The 20,535-nt window shown below is 33.5% G+C and overlaps 4 protein-coding genes across 5 annotated transcripts; 2 read left to right on the plus strand and 2 right to left on the minus strand.

The window, feature by feature from the left end:
* Positions 1–1,948: 1,948 nt before the first annotated feature.
* LOC122527760 (opioid-binding protein/cell adhesion molecule homolog) lies at positions 1,949–5,897 on the plus strand (the record flags this gene model as incomplete). The annotated part of the gene is made up of 9 exons (XM_043652239.1): positions 1,949–2,177; positions 2,281–2,657; positions 2,945–3,092; positions 3,223–3,498; positions 3,721–3,827; positions 3,918–4,107; positions 4,199–4,225; positions 4,316–4,424; positions 4,828–5,897. Coding segments are annotated over 8 exons (1,437 nt in total), but the record flags the coding sequence as incomplete, so codon positions are not given.
* Positions 5,898–10,477: 4,580 nt separating this feature from the next.
* On the minus strand, positions 10,478–12,908 carry LOC122527761. The gene is made up of 5 exons (XM_043652240.1): positions 12,720–12,908; positions 12,064–12,252; positions 11,651–11,736; positions 10,612–10,672; positions 10,478–10,535 (listed from the first exon to the last, which is right to left on the minus strand). The coding sequence occupies exons 2-5, from the start codon at positions 12,246–12,248 to the stop codon at positions 10,478–10,480; spliced, it is 390 nt and encodes a 129-aa protein (XP_043508175.1). The 5' UTR covers positions 12,249–12,252; positions 12,720–12,908.
* Positions 12,909–14,436: 1,528 nt separating this feature from the next.
* On the plus strand, positions 14,437–16,669 carry LOC122527762 (APOBEC1 complementation factor-like). Of its 2 annotated transcripts, none has more exons than XM_043652242.1 (5): positions 14,437–15,234; positions 15,369–15,543; positions 15,625–15,947; positions 16,062–16,191; positions 16,565–16,669. In XM_043652242.1, exons 1-5 carry the CDS (start codon positions 14,539–14,541, stop codon positions 16,663–16,665), a joined length of 1,425 nt encoding a protein of 474 aa, XP_043508177.1. In that variant the 5' UTR covers positions 14,437–14,538; the 3' UTR covers positions 16,666–16,669. The 2 variants fall into 2 exon arrangements, with proteins under 2 accessions (XP_043508177.1, XP_043508178.1); XM_043652243.1 differs by having other exon boundaries at positions 14,453–15,234; positions 16,568–16,669.
* A 1,432-nt stretch (positions 16,670–18,101) lies between these two features.
* Positions 18,102–19,952, minus strand: LOC122527780. Its single transcript, XM_043652276.1, has 3 exons — positions 19,668–19,952; positions 19,094–19,450; positions 18,102–18,678 (listed from the first exon to the last, which is right to left on the minus strand). Exons 1-3 carry the CDS (start codon positions 19,874–19,876, stop codon positions 18,294–18,296), a joined length of 951 nt encoding a protein of 316 aa, XP_043508211.1. The 5' UTR covers positions 19,877–19,952; the 3' UTR covers positions 18,102–18,293.
* Positions 19,953–20,535: the final 583 nt, after the last annotated feature.

Genomic DNA, 20,535 nt, shown 5'->3' on the forward strand with positions numbered 1-20,535 from the left:
ATATTTGGAAGTTTCCTAGCATAGTAGAATTATAAGGATTGAGTAACATTAGAAATTAACATATGGCAAAATAATATCGAGTAATTATTACAAAAATGAGCACTAATACTTTGACGGGAGAGACGTATTCATTTCGTTTGATCATCGAAGGTTGAGGAAATGAAAAGGTTAGGCTAACAATAATTAATTCATGGTGAGAATGAATTGCGTAATGGGACACCGTAGCGTCTTCTCTAGGCCGTTACCAAGGGATGAGTGGCGCAAGTAGCGAGGGGTTGCGGGCTAAGTAGAAAGAGAACTGACTGGTCAGCCATTAACCTAGATTTATAGAGGTCGCTCTTGATTTAATCGCGATTATTATTCCAAATAGTGCATTCCATTCAATAAAAACACCCGCGCAAATACTTTGCTTTACATTTGTTCGAGCGTGCTTGCAATAAAATTACACGTAATGTTCAATTTTATTTCAAACGAGAATTTCCAATTTTCGTCTCGGTCACGAACATCTTTCATCAGTGTTGCGTCGCAATGCCATTGGTCGTGCGAAAGTAATCAAGTTCCAGATCACACAAAGATCTCAAAAATTCTTTCGAGACTCTTATCAAAGGGGAGGGGGGGGGGGGCGAGGAGGGGCATTCACGATGCCCTGGATTCGAAAGCTTTTCAAATCTAGACTAGCGCCAGCTGTCCACGAATCAGGCATAAATTCACGAAGGTTGTAATAAAGGATACCGCGAGATCTCGAGCGTATCGACAACGCGAGTTCACGCGAGCCCCTTAATTGGAGACCGGAAGTAGGTCAGTTGTCAACGCTTTTACTTGTATCTGCCCAACAGTCCAATAACGAGATCAAAGGCACATAGCTCAATTACCGAAAAATTTACCGAAACTATTTTATTTTCATCGGTGTGTAAAATTTCACAGCGTATCTCCGTATTGTTATTACAATTCCAATTGTTCTCATCGACGAAGGGTGTGGCGTACGAGCGTACGAAATTGATGAAAATAAAACGAGCATGGTTGAAAAGAGGGTAAAGTGAGCGTAGACACGCAGCCACAGAGGGTGTGGACCTCTTTATTTCGTTCCTTCTATCGTTTCACCCCCGGAGTTCTTTATCCGTGGGTTAAACCGTAGCCTAACGATGGCCGTAACGATGGCCACGTAAGTCACACGCGAAGAAGTAGGAACGAGCATTGTTGGAAAAGACAGGCGAGCACATGGGGCCGTGTATTATTAGAAAACGGTGTGCTTACATACGCTACTCTGAAATTAAGCTCGTGTCGTGCACTAGAAATCTAATTTCAACCGGCGTGTCCTTCTTTTCGATCGTTGCTCGAGGCCTCTCCTGGATATAAATCTTAGGTGTTTCCTTTGAGAAAGAACTAGGCAACAGCTGTCAGCCATGCGTTCTGTAACAATGGATCCGTTCTTTTTCGTGTATTGAACACGAGGTTGATACCAAGATTCCCGATGATTAATCGTTTCAGCGAAGCGTAATTCTGAACGAGTTACACGTATGTACAATATTATTGCGATATTTCGCGTGATTAACCTTTCCGAGTAAGAAGTAACTTGGAAAAAGTTGCACGCGCATCGATATCGTTATCTTTATTAACGTCGTCAATATAATATGACTCTAAATTCAATGTTTGTATAACGTTATATGCTACGTGCCAACAAGAAAAAGTTGCACACGCTATGTGCAACATCACCGAATAGGTTAAGTGAATGGATTTCGCTCGGTGAATCGTAAATGTCAAAAGAGGTCCTAGTACGTCCACGACCAACCGTGAGCATGAGATCACGATTTTTGCATTCGTACTTCTTGACTCTCGTGGCAATAAAGCGCACGAGTGGCACGAATAGCATATCGAAAGCAAAGCATGACTTTAAGGAATATTAAAATGGTTAAATAAAATTTAGAGAGATAAAATAAAATAAAATAAAATTTTGCGCTTTAAAACAGTGATGTTTCTTTTGGTTACAGCTTGGTGCAAACCATCTAAGAATTCTGAAGGAGCCGATTACATCGAAGACGAATCCGACTACAACGATGATACGGTCGACGACGAGGATCCACCTGATGATGTTGTACCACAAATCATATCCAAGTCTGACAATATACGCGTAAGCAACGGGACCACAGTATATCTGCACTGTCTATTGAAAAATGCAGGTTTGTAATTAATTTTACGCATAACGTTCCTCGAACGCAAGATACAAATCTAAAATACGTGTATCATGTATCTGCAACACCTGACCAAATTCGAATATTTCAGACAGATTCACGGTCACGTGGAAGAAGGACGACGAATACATCTACTATGACTCGAATGCAATGAAACCGGACAATCAGAGGATTGTTCGATTACCGAACAACACATTAGTAATATACAATGCAACGGTCAATGATACTTCGGACGATTACGAGTGTAGTATCTTGTACAACCCGCCTATTACGATCAAACACAAACTGATGGTAGTTTCGGAGCCATCTCCGGCTTCGCCAGCATTGCCGCCAACCGAGCAATACAAACCACCATCACTGATACGTGTCATCCCCGCGAAAAAGGTGGAAGTCAACGCTGGTGAAAACGTTACACTCGGCTGTGAAACAAGGATACAATCGACACCCGAGATAAAATGGTATCACGAGGTAAGAAAATAAGATTTTTGCCCGTTTATGTGAAAGCAGAAGAATCCATTCGTTTTCATTTCAAATCTTTCCTTTTACGCAACATTTATTTGCTTCATTGTAAGTGTTGCTTCATTGCTCGGTACTTAATAAGTTAAACATAGATAGAAAAATAGTATTGGAATGTTTGATCAAGGGAAAGCAACGGTCGCGGGAAATTACGATTTTCGTCACACGGAAAACTATTGGCGATGTTTACTCGGATGCAAAAGCATTTCACACCTTTCTCTATTTTTTATTTTACACAGAACGAGAGAGTCCACAGCAACGTGATCATCTCTGGCAACTACATAACTATCACGAACATTAACAAACACGACGGTGGCCGTTATCAGTGTTTGGCCGAGAACGGAATGGAAAATCCACCTGTGGAAGCTATTACCGTCATTGTCAATTGTAAGAATTCACGACGCTCAATTTCGTCGCCGCGATAGCCTACTATTCTATATTTGAATGAATTTTACTTTCGAATAAATCGTACATTAAAAAAAAAAGAAAGAAAGAAAATGTATATTTGTTTTCATAGATGGTCCCGAAATAGACGGCAAGGGAAAATGGGTGCATACCGGGCTCGGAGTTGAATCACGGTTAACATGTAACGTGCACGCTCATCCGCGTGCTAAAGTGACGTGGTTCAAGGATCAGGAAGAAGTATTACCGAAAAAGGGCAGCATAGAGATCAAAGTGAACAGAACGCGGCACATCCTCGAGATCCTACATACCAAAAAGGAACACTTGGGAAATTACATGTGCGTGGCGGAGAATAGACTGGGACGAACGGAGAAAATTATTTCTCTCACCGGTACGACTTTCTTCCCTTTTCACTTAGGCGTGACAATTCGAAAGTAAAATAATCCGTAAAATCGAGGACACATAACCGCAAGTCTCGCAAGTTTGGAAATTTCAAAGTATTCGAGAATCTGAGTGTTCGAAGGGGCTCGGTAAATTTCAGTAACTGAAGGTGAAAAGATTCGAAAGTCCGAGAACACTTGAAACAACGTTGAAATGAAAATTTGTTTCACAGGTATTCCTACTCAAGCGACAATTTCCGGTGGTGAGATGACAAAGACCGCCTCGGGATTGATATTGAAATGGCAATTGGAAAGCCATTCGCCGATTACCGAATACAAGGTAATTAAATGTTATTTTCCCCTGCTGCTTTTGCATTTATATAATACCTATTTATATAATAATTAATGATAATTAAAACGTACAATGCAGCTACAATATCGTCGCAAAGGAGACGAAAATTGGACAGTTGCGAAGCCTACGGTAACGAATGGCAGGGGATATCAGTTCACTGTCGAATATATGGTCCCAGTAGATGAACCTGGATCGTACGAAGCAGTCCTTATGGCTAGAAATGATTTTGGATGGTCCCTACCGTCGGATCCACACGAATTTGTAGGAGGTAAGAAGACGGAAAGATGACTTTTGCAATCGTTCGATGTATAATGAAATTGTTGTTTTACTAAAGTTTCCTTTTCCCGATTGCTTTGCAGAATACACGGATGAGCAAGTTGATAATGGTAAATATCCCACGCAAACACCTACACATTGAATAATAATATCCGTTTGCAAATGAAAATGATTCTAATGAATATTTAATATGTTGTCAGTTAAAGGATCGGCGTCTCAACCCGTGTTAGACATTGCAACGTTATTCCTAGTCGTTTCGTTCTGTGCCTTTACAAGTCTGTAATTTACTAAACTCCTTAAACTATATAGGTACGTATATAAATAACATATCTACATAGTGAGATGTGACTATTGTCTGACGGGAAAATGTATATCTCACGAATAAAATAACAAAATCGAAAGGAATATATAAAAACATTTGTTATATTTCTTAATGAAAAAAAAAAAAAAAAAAAAAAAAAAAAAACACGAGAAAATATATCTACTACTCTTCCCTACAAATAATCTCAGTTTGATTCTTGTATATTGTGAAGTATATTTAAACTAAAAATATTCTTTTATACATATAGTTTCCGATATAGAGTCTTGTATATTGAAAAGTATATTTAAACTAAAAATATATTCTTTTATACATATACTTTCCGATATAGACTCTTGTACATTAAAAAGTATATTTAAACTAATAGTATAAATTTTAATTTCGTATGTACAGGTAATTTGCTGCAGCCAAAGCGTGTACACCAGCAAATGCAATGGTGGGTTTAGTGAAGCAAGAATGTCTAGGAGAACTGTACATTGCTGGTGTAATATATTTTTAAAAATAATGTATTAACTATGCTTATGTTTTAAGCACGCGCTAAACGATCAATGTGTTCTCTATAGGAAAATAATATTCACGATAGCACGTTATCTTAAATTCTTTTCTTTGTACTCCTGCTTGTTGTTCGTGCGGAATTTCATGGTTCGGAGAAGAAAGATTTGTACAGTCGTTTCTGTGCAAGTACAACAAGCACGGATCACTTGTCGAAAATTTAATTGTGGGCATTCTTTGTGCATAAAAGAATAGTTTCAGATTATTCGGCACACATTAGATAATTCTCCTAGATATTCTAGTGTGTATTATTAAGAGAAGAAGAGCATTTTAATTGTACTCTAAATCAAGAGTAAGGGATATTGTACTTTAAAATATATTTATATATCTATATATATATATTATATATATACGTACATATAATATAGTATTCATTGTACATGTATAAGTTCAGAGATACATGATCATTATTATAATTTATTTTTGTATGCTTAAGATTATTAGATTCGTACTCTACGATGTTGTTTAGTGCCATGTACGCAACTTTATTTTAACTATCGATCGTGTACAGAAATTGGCACTGATAAGCCATCCTTCGATCGCGAAAGAAGGACATGTAAGTAGATACCTAATGTGTAATAGCAAAGAAATAACGTTATTAAGAATCAATGTAGTTGATCGACGAAAACACGCGGGTTGAAAGCATATATACCCGACCGGCATGTTTCGAAAATAGATAAAACTAGAAATTGCCTCTTATTTCCTATATGTGCTTTCAATTCGAATAAATCTGACTTCAATGTACAATGTTTTAAATGGACATGAATGCCTGGTGAAGAGTGCAAGAAGTGATGTATCGTTTTCCAAAAGCTTGGTAGCTTTAGCACAGACACATGTCGTTGCATTGATTTATAACACCCGTTACGATTAATAGATTAACAAAGTATAAGTGTAAAATACAATCGGTTCCATTATATAAACGGTGCACATTATATAAACGTTCAATTGTAGAAATTTCAGTCACGCTTACATTGACGTTCTGTATATGACACCTATTACTTTTGTATAACGTTCGTTGCATTTATTCATTTGATAATAAATTCGTTGTATAATTTCAAAACACGTTATACGGATATTTCCTCAACGCTTATGCATAACTTCGAATTGTCTAAATAAATTTAATAATACCGATCTTGATAATCTGTTTTTATGTCCCTATTATATTTTAGCCACTACTTAAGACTTATATCAGTTGTAGATTATATCTGACATGTAACATTTCTTTTGTTCTCTACGATTTGGACAGTTGTCTAATTATTTTATTCAAGCTATTATAGAAGTTTGTTGAATATAATGAAAATTATTTTGACCAATAAAATCATTTAGTTAAAAATGAAGTTTACTTCATTATATTTTACTGAGGATCTTTTTATCTTTTTATTGAGGAAAATTTTTCTCTAAATCCAGTACTTCCTATTTTTAAGAAAAAACACAACCTATTCAAACACATCCTACTCATCCTCCTTTTAAACGTAAAATTAATTTAAAATTAATTCGTCTTATACAAATTCCTCTTTCCCCTGTATATTTACAAAACGTTCTTCTGTTTACTTATCTGTGGTCGTTCGACAAAGCAAACAGCAAGAAGAGATTAAAGAAAAACCAATGCGATAGATGAGCAAAACATGATAAATTCATTTGTCTTGATATTGTCTTGAGCTTCGTGCTACTTGATGATTAATGAGAAATATTTTATTGTGAAGTTGAAATAAAAATAATCTGTTATATACATTCACGTATGATGAAAGAAATCAAATAATCTTATAAATCAATATCTTGAGATATTGAAAAAAGGAAACATATAATCTTGATAAAACAAAAACGTGTTTTTCTCACGTTTTCTCATTGTTTCTATTACTCGTATTTATTATTAATTACTAATTACGTATATTTTCATATATGTATATATATTATATATGTATATTTATAATAAAATTCTACATTCTAAAATTCATAACAAAATTACAGCTAATAAAAAAATATACATTTTTTAGCAGTATTTTCAGTAACAAACGGAGCAGTAAAGGGCATTGAATAAGAAAATCTAACATAGTAACCAGAAGGACTACTGACAAAGAAAATCTGAAACAATAGCCAGAATGGCTACTGAAACAGAAATCGCGCTATAGTAGACAAAAGGGCCAGTGAGAAAAAAGACTACAATACAATAGCCAGAAGGGCTACTAAAAACAAGCCTTTCCTACTTAATAATACAATAACCAGAAGGGCCACTGTACCGTATCTTGTTTTGTAACATTAATTTACTACCACTAATTGTGAACTAGAAAATTTTCAAAATCAAACGCGAAGAGTGTTTCGTCATGTTTAAAACTCCCGAAAATAAGTACGCAACGCTATTAATCTATGCACTCATGTTTAAAAATACGCAACACTAATTGCGACGCGTCCAGTGTAACCTTGCTGGAGGTTGCTGATGAATGATCATCTCTTTACAGCTCTTGTAGCTGCATCAGATGATCCAGAAGCAGGAACAGCCTTCCATGAATCCAGTGGAAGAATTTGGGCATTTTGTAAAAGCAACGCTATTTCAAGAAACGCGATCGTTCATTACCGTAACACTAAGAGTAAAAGTTATTGGAAATCGCGATGAAACAATGTCGCAGCACTAACTCTAAAACTAAATTCAATGAAAATTATTACGAACAATACAAAATTGTACGAACAAAAAGCTAATACTCTAACACTCTAAAATTAATTAAAAATAATGACTTCATTAATTTAATCGAAACAATAGAAAACAAGATAAATTTTACTATGTGTGTATAATACGAATTATAAAAATTCACAATCAAAATTGCAAAGGATACTCGCGGTATCATAGTTCGCAACTCTAAGACAACACGATTATCATTTTTTTTTTCGCAACTCTAACTTAAACCGTAATCAATTTCTCGCAACGCTAATAAACAGGCATGAAACTATTTTACAACTCTAATTCAACCCGTAATCCATTTCTCGCAACATTAGCAAGAAAAACCGCGATTTGCCCAAAACGATGATGAACGATGATAAAGAAGAAGACAAAAAAAAATACAACTACAAATACTAAAAGAGCATAATGACACAGTAGTAACGAGAATGACTTCCCATGCTTTGGAATCATTTGAACAATCCAGAGGATGAGAAACCATTTGTTGTGACCCTCTTCGTGGCAGTTTGCCAGGCCTCTTCGGCTTCTAGCCTCTTCTTTCTTCGAGCGCAATACCCGCTGAAACTTACATCTAGCTCGAGTCTTTCTAATCGCAAACCAAAAAATAACTTATAAAGGTGAAATAAAAAAATAAGCCGCGGAAGCTGACCTCAATACACACGGACGACCATCGATCATAATGATCGTTGTCCTTTCGCATGTGCGTGCTCGAGCAATACCTACACAAACGTTCGTTTCGGAACCTACTCGCGACCTATCCGCGACCGCGATCGCGATACTAAATTCGAAAAACCGAAGAGTGAAACCAGAAACAAGTGGCATGCTCCATTTGTACCAATTTCACTGTCGATTTTTCAAATTAGGTTTCCTAAAACAGGTTGGACACGCGAAAAGGGGGCACGCGACCAGAGACTGTGGCCAACCTGCCCGGCCCTACCTACTTATAATTAAACACATTCACGCCAGAAAGTATGCTACCTATCCTAACCAGTCGCCCTATATTTAAAAAATGGCAAAACAGGCACACCAACACATTCACTCCTCGGTTCTCACACATACCACTCGGACGCAGACCTAAACTAGAGAGGACGTCCCGGGACGCCTCCGACACCCGAGTTTAACATTCAACTTTCACACTCTAATTTACGTACCATTTTCCTGAAATCGACTGACAATGGCTAACGACCATTGCGTAAAACGTGATTAAAACACATTTATATTTACAGCTATATGTGAGGAAAGATACATAATTTCTACAGAAACTATATGTGCAAGTTGATTTGAAATCACTATTGTATATTCATAGTATTATTAATAATATAATTATACTGTATTTAATAGGTATTATTGTAATAAATTCATATTTCAAATTAGTGCATAAATATTTCAACCTCTAACGAATAGAGCAATAAAAACGACGCAATTCCACATCCTAACCACACACACACACATGCGGAAAATACGTCGTGCACGATACGCTAACACACTGTCAGTCGCTGAGAAATTTTTTATAAAATTACAAACTATGGTCGTCATGCCCAATATCTTTCACCCACCCAAGTAGCACCTGGGCACGTGAGTGAGATCCTGACAATGAACACGGAAGAGGTTAAACCTGAAAATCCTGAACTAAAAAAGATGATTAGTTTATGTAATTTGTATCTAACGGACTATTGCATTATTTTATTCCAAACTATAATGACTCTACTCTTTCAGAAATTATTGAAATTGCAAGAGAATAAAGACAATGAACAGGAATTAAATTTGTTAAAAAGGATACTATGAATAATCTAACAACTTCAGACAATCAAAATCAAACAATCGACTTCAAATTAAATATTGATAGAAATAATCTCAGGCGACCTTTTTATCAAAGCACATTTTCGAAAATACGAAAGCAGTGTCCAAACTTGTTGCTTTGATTCAAAAATCTGCCTGTCGCGAAGTATCTTCTTGCACATAAAATTTCACACATTTTTCTGCGGAAAAAATTCTAATCTATTATATTTCATATTCTAGTAAAGTTGATAATTATGAAACTCAATTAATTAAATCATTTAATACTATTATAAAAGGGAAGATGAAATTGAAAATTATTAATTATTATAACAAGTATTAATTATTAATTATCATAAGAAAATATATCACCAATATCAACAACTGTATCTTTCATAACAACGAAGTCGGAGGGTATCCGTCTTCTCTACTATGAAAATCGTTTTAATAATAATTATTTATAAATATTTATAATTTGTCTATGAACATTTATATGAATATTTTATTTTTGCAAACATTTTTATTGAAGATATTTTGATAAGTAATTACTACAAATGTATATATTTTAATTGATAAAATCGCGATGTGCAAGAAGCCCTATCCTGATCTAATACATACAAAACCTGAAAAAAATGTTACTACTCACAGGTATAAAAAATACCCGCGGTCATTATGCTCATCAAAAATTCTACGTATACAACCAATCACTCATGCCGATTTGGACCTTTCGTCCTACGACATGATTGAGTGACCGGAGGAACATAAATGCATGCGACTTACGAGATAGATGTGAAGAACGTTATCACCGATGCTGCACTGAAGCAGGAAAAGATATCACGATCCTCATCAAGTAGATACCATTGAGAATTCCGTGGTGGAAGTAAACGCCGTGAAAAATTTCTTAAAAAACATAAAACATTTTATTTCTAAAGACTTAGTGTTATTTGTGAAAATTTAAATTTTAATAATGATAAAAATTGAGATTAATAATTTGAAATGTTTTTATTTTATAATTATAATTTTATATTCAACATGCTATAGTACTTACATTTTTAAACATAAGATCCTTGGAGAATTAGGGGAAGTGGAGGCTGTAGAAAATCTGTAACAAAACATTAGAATTTATATTTAAAAGCAAAAAAAAAAATCTTAAGTTGGAGATAATAAAGGATTCTTACATTCTTGGCTTTAGAGCCACCTTTGGATTTTCCCCCAAAAATGCAAAAAAATGTGAAGCGTCTGTAACAAACATCAAATATTATACTTTGTTGTTAGATTTTAAAAATTGAATAAATTGATATAGAATATATAAAATTACTTACGATCTTGATCTCCAGGAAAGGCTTTATCCTCTTGAGCACTGACTCTAATACCGAAAACGAATGCTGAACAAGAAAAAGTACAAAAAAAGAAAAATAAGAGACTGTCGACGCGCATGTTTAAGTAAACAATCGGCGAACTCACTGATTCTAACTTCGCGAACTATAATTTAAATTGATTAAAAATCTAAATTAATGAGAGTCATTTTGCTCAGAAAAGTATTAAAATATTGCGCAACAAACACTGACTCTACCGACCGCATTGCGCGCGGTCACAAAAATCTTCTGAAAATAAAGCTGATTAGTAGGAGAAGGGCGAAAGATATGTTCATTTAGAAAATACTGCTATTTTTCTAGAATATGATTATAAAAAAACTTGAATAAAGTTAAAAACTTGTATTAAAGATATTCAATACGTATTAAAATATTTCTCAATACTGTAAATGAAAGACAAATATTTGCAGAAATTGTATTCTGAATGTTCGTTATTAGAGTAGGAAGTATGCACATTAATAATATATCACGTGTTAGAAATATTCGAAAATGTTTGCAGAAATCAAAATTTCACAGCTAAATATACTTAAGAAATCATATTGCGAAAAACGTGTGTGAAATCTTGCTTTGAATCATTCAATTGCGCATCAATCGTTTTGAAAAAAGCAAGTATAGTATAGTAGAGTATAGTAAACTTTGAATTTAATAACCTAATACAAGAATATACATATATCCATGAAGTATAATATTAAGCTACGCTATTTGAAATAAAACATTAATTGATTTAATCTTCTTTATTTTCATCTTCGCATTTCAAATAATTACGAAATTATATATTCCAAATTATATCTCAAATATATATAAATTATGTATCAAATGTTACCCAAAATAAATAAAATGTTACCAAATTTCCGTGAAAGTATATCAAATTGTCCATTAATAATCGTGGCGTCTATGTGTTCTATCTTATCTCTCGGAATCAAAAATGATCTGCAAAAGAAACCAAAAATTAGAACAAACATATCAAAGGAAGGCAAATGTGTAAGAATGAAACGACAATCAACTTCAAATTATACAAAAGAAACGTATGAGACAAGCTACTGGTAACTACGAGTAAAATCGACGACTGAAGAAAAATTGGCACGAAAAGTTTCAAAGCATTACACGATTTCGTTATCGCAATGCTTATTGAATCGTTAAACACGCGCGTATTCATTAAATGATATTATTAATAAGGGTATAAATGGAAGTAAAAGAGTGTTAAAGAAGCGACGCTATCGAAGAGACGCCAACAATAGGTTAGAAAAAGTTACGAACCTAATGCGACGCAACGTGTTGTCACGAAATTCGACAGCCGAATGACTCTTCGCGACACGTCTCGTCCTGCAATTGAGAAAGTAGTGAGGGATGGGGTGATCTTGAACAGGCACGATTATTAAGACGAACATAAACATTGTGCTCGTGTTGTTGTTTTGAATTTCGAGCTTCAAGACCTTCTGCATCTTACTTGAGAAATGGAAAATTTTATTATATTACGCAGTAAAATTATTATTTTAACTATTAAATACGTACATTCTTAATAAATTATTGTTGAATTTGGTATTAGAATTGTTGAAAATTACACAATATGAAGTTAAAGAATTAACAAATAAATAGAAAAAGTTATGATAGATGTGTAAATGTAAATGTAAAAGCATGTAATAAAATGCATGTATATATATAACAATGAGTTAGTCAATTACAAGGTTACAATGTTTCCACTAGTTAGAATTAAAATTTCGGTATAAAATTATATATAACTTTTAGTATAGTATGTTCTCTTTAAATGTTTATATGCTATTATTTCTTTAATTATTGAAAATTATATGTAATAATTATTTGGTTAAATCTTGCTTTGAGTTGAAGCCAAAAATGCACACTTTATCTTAAAAATTCAAAACACAAATCTAACAACTATTGATTTAAATTTTTACCTGAGAACTTATAAATGATATTTCTTTCTGACTGACTTTTCTGAATAACACTTTCTTCTTTACAGACGAGGCGTGCTTCCTTCCGCCATTATTCCTGCTTTAAAATCGATCGTGCGAAATATCGATTACGTTCGAGAATCGTAGGAAGTGTATTCCGTATTTCGCCGTTGGCGCTGTATCTTTAATTAATTTAAACCCAATATGCGCGCAAAATGTTAACTTTGAATAAAAAATAAAAATAAAAAACTCTGGGCTAAATCAAATACATAAAACTTTCATGAGAAATTCTTAAGAAAGAACGAAAATACTATGCTAAATGAAAGAACGAAAATACTATGCTAAATGAAAAATTATTAATATTTTAAACTATTATAATTTCGTAAAAAAAGTTGTAGAACAATTAACTTGATTTTATTTCAAAAAATGAAGTCTCCACTTTAATAGGTACCTAAATCAGTATGACAGAATATGATTCGAAAATGGTAAGGAAATCCTAGGACCTCTTTATTGTGGCACAAAAAAATATACTGGATGTTTTGTTTATTCATATACCTGATCTGTAATGTTAAGTCTATTTATATATGTACTTCGTCTGTGCATAATATCTTTCCCATTATGCATCTCCAATGTATCTCCCTTGTCTGTGATGTCATCCCCAACATTACCGATTCAGTAATTTTCCTATAAAATTTTATGTATGAAATGAAATACATATTTATACTTTAAAGCACAAATATAAAATACATTAAAAATCGATACATTTTGTCATATATACTATAAATTCAGATACTTCTGAATGTCATTGTTAAGCATGTACATCACAATGGAAGTATATATATTATAATATAGATATATTATAATATAGACATCTACAGTTTAGTCTAGAAATTCAAAAGAAACTTTGTAAAGTTTAGATTGAGTTGTAAATATTACGTAATTCTTTGTCTTTTTATGTGTTTAATGTATCTGATCTTCCAAATAATAATCTTTGAAATACGATATCAATAACAAAGATCTCGCATTACGAGAAAGATTTTGTGGTTAAAATGTTTATTATATAGTTTGTCAAGTAACAAATTAAATAAATTTCATTGAAAAACATTCAATTTTAATTAGACGAAAAATTAAAGCCACTCATTAGTAATTATGAAATAACAATTTTTTAAATTCACGGAATAGGCGTAAATAGAATGGATAGAGGTTAACTAACCGAAAGTGCCAATTGATAATCCTTGTTGCATAATTACGCTAATTTTACGCAACTTATGTGATATGAATTTAGAACAGCAAATGTTATAATTTTTCATAGTGTTTCTACATGCAAAGAGAGACTAGTATACACAAGAGTTCGTTCATATAGAAATACATAATTACCGTCATTACAATCAGTGACTTCCTTGTATTAATTTTTATACTTTTTAAGTACCTATTAACTTTTAAGTACCTATTTACTTGTTAATATAATTTAATTTACTTTTACTTGTTAATATCTACTTATTATCTTGTTTTTTTAGGTACACATGCACTGTCTAAATTTTGCACTCGAGTCAACCATAGATCCGACGTATTTGTTTTCTTGCTCTACCTGAAAACATATAGCTATATTGACAGTGATACTCGACCACTGATTGGTCTATTTGAAGAGTAAGGTTTCTCATATTTCTACAAACGTTTGGCTGTGGGGATAGGGAGGAGATAGAAGGGGATAAGTATAAGGAAAAAAGTACAGAAAGATCAGTTAGTTCTGGACAGTCTGCTTAGTCAGGTTGTTTTCCCGTTGTGTGATTGCGAGATTGAGATTTCTTCTTTCTAATTTACAATGAACGCAATAAAAAAGTTACACGAGAATAATGTAGGAGAGTGCCAGTTGACGATCAAGTTGTTGGAAATGTTGCAAAGAACGAAATACGAATTGGTACAAGAAAATGGGCAACGCCGTTTGACTGCTCCGGAAATTATTCGTGGTGAGAAACAACGCGTGAAGGGGGCTGAAGTTTTTCTCGGTCGTCTTCCACGGGATTGTTACGAGGACGAATTAATGCCGATGCTGGAAATGGTCGGTCGTCTGATTGAACTGCGATTGATGCTCGACTTTTCTGGATCGACTCGCGGATATGCATTTGCCTTGTTCGAAAATTCAAAGATAGCAAGGAACGCATGCGCAAAACTTGACGGTTATGAAATCAGACCTGGACATCCAATTGGCGTCGTAAAATCAGTTGATAATTGTCGATTATTTTTCGGCGGTGTACCCAAGAACAAAAGCAAGGAAGAGTTTATGCAAGAGTTGAACAAGATACTCGACGGCATTACTGATATCTACCTGTATCCAAGTGCACATGATAAAACATTGAATAGAGGTTTCATATTTGTCGAATTTAAAGATCACAGAGCAGCCGCGATGGCAAGACGAAAGTTGATACCTGGAAGAGTCATGTTATGGGACCACGAAATCGCGGTTGACTGGGCTGATCCTGAACCTGGTGATCCTATCGACGAAGAAGTTATGGAGAATGTAAGCTGCTTCAAACTATATGAAAATTATTTTGTTGTATACCATATTGTCATATAGAATCCTATATTGTAAAAAAAATTTTTCATACCAATGATAAAATAACGGATATTTATAGCATTTTCTGTTGTTTATAGGTTACCGCTTTATTCGTACGAAATTTATCTTTGGACATGCCACAACAAAAAATTCGGGACATCTTTCAGAAACATACGAAAATTCCTATTTTAAAATTAAAGAAAATTAATCATTTCGCGTTTATACATTATGAAAGTCGCCAGACAGCGCAGACTGTGATGGACATTATGACAAGTACGCGTATTATTTTATGTAATTTTTTATTTTGCTTTTAATCTTTATACACGCTTTATTAAAACAAGAACTATGCAACAGGACGCAACGGTATCGCTGATATTGAAGGTTGGGAAATACGTTGGGCAAAACCAATCGGAGCCACAAAAGTCTTAGAAAGACAACGATGTATCAATGAAGCTGTAGCAAAGTCGAATCCATATAAACTTGAGCAAAGTCACATTAAATACACACCAATGAAAAAGTTCAACGGTAAAAATGTCGTGGACATGAACGCCAATAATATATCCGATATAACTTCAATACATATGACTGGATTGCAGAACTTCATTAAAGAAAAGTTTAATGCTACTTGCTCCTTCAACTGTTTACGCGCAGAAAACGGATCTACATTTATGTGTAAAGTAAGTATATACGATTATATTCATTGATATATTTATTTTTATTCTCTCTAGATACATACTTTTGTCTAATTTCTAATTTTATACTGTGTGTTTTCTTTTCTTTCATTTTCTTAGATATCTATTGTTAAACAAGGCAATGTCCTCTTCGAGTATCACGGAGAATCAGTGCCAACGAAGCAAAACGCTATTATCGGTGCATGCTCAAAGATGTATCAATTCATAGCTACTACATACCAGAATTTCGGTAAGTATAAAATGAAAATATTTTCTAAGAATGACAAACGAAACCAGGTACGTTTCACGTTCGAATTTACGTGGAGACGAACGAATGTAATTTAATACGTTCTCACGAATGTCACTCATCTCGATTTCACGATTCGAATAATTTTGGTGTCTACTTTTCTCGAGGCTTTAAATACATGAAGATTTATTTCTTTATTTCTTTGTTTCCTAATTAGACTTAGAAACATGTAACGCAGGCATTGCTTTAATAATTTAACGAATTTTAACTCAATAAATTTTTTAAAAACTAAAAAGTTAGTAAAATGAAGCTGGTAGTAAATGTAGCTATGATTTACGGATATTTCTTTGTTTATGATATTTCTGTTTTCAAACAGTAGAACGGGAAAACGAGCACTATTCCATGGAACAAAAGCTAGGCATTAATCCTGTGGTTGGGTCACCAGTCAGCTGGAATAGGGGAAAAAATTATAATTAAACAACGTTCTTTTACTTCTTTAAAATGATTTTTATAATTGAACATGCAAAGATCATTGATATTATTTATAACGTAGAGATCCGAAAGCATGATGACAGAAACATCAAGAAAATATTATAAACTAAATTTTTGCGTTTCTGATACAAAATTAAGATTTTAGCGGAAAATTTTTACAACCGAAATGAAAATTTTAACTGAATTTTTGAAATATATTGATATGAAAAAGCGTGATTGGAATATATTTACAATTTTATTCAATTATGATGGTAAAACACATTTTTAATGATTGAAATATCATGGAACGCCGCGCTTATTTTTGAACAATGAAATAGTGAAATAAAAGTTTTAATTGTAATATTATCTATTACAAATGAAAATCGAAGAATAAGCATATTTTTTAAAAGTAGACTTTTAACAAAGGAAGATCGAGTTTAGAAAATCTGGCAATCGCAGGTTCTCTACGTTAAACATATGTTTTAAATACATATTAAGTTAATTTTAATACACATATTAGTGAAACTATATACTATTCATTTAAAAAATAATCAAATATGTCAATCTAATCTGTGAAAATCATAGAGTTATTTACTAATTGATTTGATTTCCAGATTTAATGCCACCATTCTTTTTTAGTTTCAAAGTTGTACATAAGCAATGATAATAATCTTTTATGTTTAGTTGTTTTGTTATCAATACGCTAAAGTGTAACTATATAAACATAAAAATAAACAAGCATATTTAATTGCCTGTTTATAATTCTTTTTCTCAAATATATATTAATTCAATTCAAGATCGAAGTTATTTTAATTTATCTTAAAAAGAATCAAGCACTCCAAACTTGTCATATGAAGTTTTCAAAAACTTGCAATTAAGGAACAAAAAAACTTAATCTCGAAGTTTCTGCAGAGAAAGTCTTACAGACTTTTAAAATTAAACGTTTCATTAACGTTTAATGAGATCGTTACATATTACGCAAAAAAGGGAAGAAACTATGAAGCATTCACCTTGTTCAAAAATTTATATTAACAAGGATCATCAAGAAGCAGCATTATTCGATCTCTAGAATTTAATTTATAATCAGAAATTATACGATTATCTTCCATATAAAATCCTCGAAGCCACAATCTCATTTTCTCCGGTTTCCAATTTAGGTTCCTTTCATCCAAAAGTTTAGATACCATTTGCTTTAAATATCCAACCGTTTCTGAATATGAAATAGGAAATTCCAAACGTGGTCCTTCTAATCTGTATATTGTTACAATCGGATGACATCTGCATGCTAATGAAATATTTTTTAATATTATAAAGAATGAACATTTTGTCATTCACAAATATATTTACACATTGCCACCATATTTAAGGGACGTTAGACTGCACAACTGTGATACATTCAACTATGATTTTAGTAACGAAAAGTCTTGAAATACAAACAGCGATTAATTTACATATATTCAAATAATTTCATTGAGGTTAAAATATACGAAGAATTAGATACATCGTAATTTAGATATTCAAATAGTCAAACAAATTTTTGTTTCATACCTAACTTCCGATTGACATATGTAACTTAAACATACATTTACAAGCAACAGATATATTTTGATATTTAATTAATTTAATACGTAAACTTAAGAAATGCTTAATGACGATGTACAGAATTTTGCATTTGATCTAGACATCGTCGGCAGTATCGCCGTGTAATCTTCAAGTATTCTTCTCGCAGTCTCGTTATCCATATTCCTGGTGACATTTTTAGGTTTCATACAGTGTACTAGCTGTCGAGCTTTCGCGGTACAATTGACGTTCTGTTGTATCATATTCGTGGAAAACACTTCGTATGTGTAGTTCAGTAAATTTTCAACGATGCAATCGAGAACCGTATCTTTCGGTATTTCCCCGTAGCCACTTTGCGAGCACTCTTTGATAACGACGTTCATCCATCCCCATTCCTCCCAATCTTCACCATGTCTCACCTGCTGATTCTCCAATTGCCATGTTAAATACGCACGGTATCTATAAATTATAAAACGAATTAATTGTCTTACACGCTGAAATATAACATGCTTCATTTAAAAAAAAAAAAATATTTAGATTTATATGCGCATTCTTCAAAATAGCAGAAGATCGTAAATTTCTACTGTTAACAAACACGGATAAGAATTTAAAAAACTAAATGCCGCTTTCGTCCCGTTAGAATTAATTATGTAATAATTGGCCTACTTTCTCATACTAAGAATAGGTCGTATAATATTACATCAGCAGTCAATTATATCTTAATTATCTCGAAAATGTAGCCGTACATGCATGTAATAGAGCTTTTAAGAGAATACTTGATAATGACGTTAGAAGAGAAAGGGTTGCGTCTCGTGTTTTTCCGCAACTAATTTCAACTGGAAACCGGAAACGGTGAAGTTTCAGATATACTTACCCCCAGTTCAACGGATTCTTCTCGAACTTCACATTTTTAAGGTTTCGCAGATACGCGAACATATTGTAGTTGATGAATTTTATTTTATTATAATCGAAATAGAAGTTCTCCAAATTGGGAAGCAGCTCGAATACACTGTCTTCTATTACCTCGATATCGTTGAACGACACATCTAAAGTTCTCAAGTTGTACGTGTTGATAAACCATTCATGCTGCACGACTTTCAATTTATTGCCCCACAGCAATAAATTCTGCAGTTTTCCGAGGCCTACGAACGCCGAAGAAGATACTGTCCGTATGCTTGATCCGTGTAGATCCAAAGTTATGAGGCTGGCGGCAAATCTTGCGAAACTATATCTACGAGAACAAACCACACATTTAGGTAGCAAAGTACTTTAATTGTAATTAATTTTCATCGTCATTAGTCATTTATTTATTACTCTCATATTTCACTAAATGCTTGCCCCCTCCTTCGGGAATTGCATCAGCAAACCATGAGTTTGCCGAACAAACTGAATTTCAATTTAAACGTATATTTTGTAGTTCGGAGTAGTAGCACGATTTCTTCTCTTACCCTGGTACATCAGTTATTCTCGAATCCGAAATCTCGATGTACGTACTGTTGATATTCGCCTTCTCCAATACCATTAAACTCGTTACCTCCGTGCAGAAGAACGTGACACTGTTATCTCGTGTCTCGATAATGGTTTGACAATTGATCGGGTCCGCCATGACGTTTACCAATAGATTAAAGATGAAAAGTGTATTTAGCAGATGCTTCATGATTCGCGCGAGACAGAAACCGACGTTGAACACGAGCGTTTAATTAACTGTGTGTTTCTGATACCTCGGGCGATGCGCAACTGAATCGCGTGGGTGGCGTATCCTTCTTATTACGTTTTCCTCTTTTGATAAGAGAATCGGACTCTGTCACCGATTGAAAAAGTCGTTTTATATTCCATGTAAAAAAAAAAAAAGAGAAGGAGCATGTTACCGTACTTCTATATTTTCCTTTTAAAGTTACTTGAATAAATTTGTGCTCGATTCGTTTACATCCGTGAATGAGATATCTAGAGACGTAACGTCGTTGATTCGATGCTACAGACGAGAAATCTCGTACTCTCCATTTTTCAATATTCACGCAAAAGAAAAGTTGAAAAATTTGTTTGTTGGAAATATTGTATATTTTTCACGTTATCTAATGATATTAAGTTACGCTTGATTCGCTAATATATTTGAAACAACAGTGTTTTATTTTTTTTAGAAAACGCAACATGCAAAAGATGGTTTTCGGATCAATTTTCTTTATGAATATAAAATCATTCGAACTACCATGAAACAGCCGAGGAGCAATAAATTTATATAATTGCAGGATGTATATCGATACGAATGATTTTTATTTTAATTAAAGGAAACATCTGACAATGAATAATACATGCGAA

Source organism: Frieseomelitta varia, unplaced genomic scaffold (assembly GCF_011392965.1).
Source record: "Frieseomelitta varia isolate USP_RPSP 00005682 unplaced genomic scaffold, Fvar_1.2 scaffold_231, whole genome shotgun sequence".
Lineage (NCBI taxonomy): Eukaryota > Metazoa > Arthropoda > Insecta > Hymenoptera > Apidae > Frieseomelitta > Frieseomelitta varia.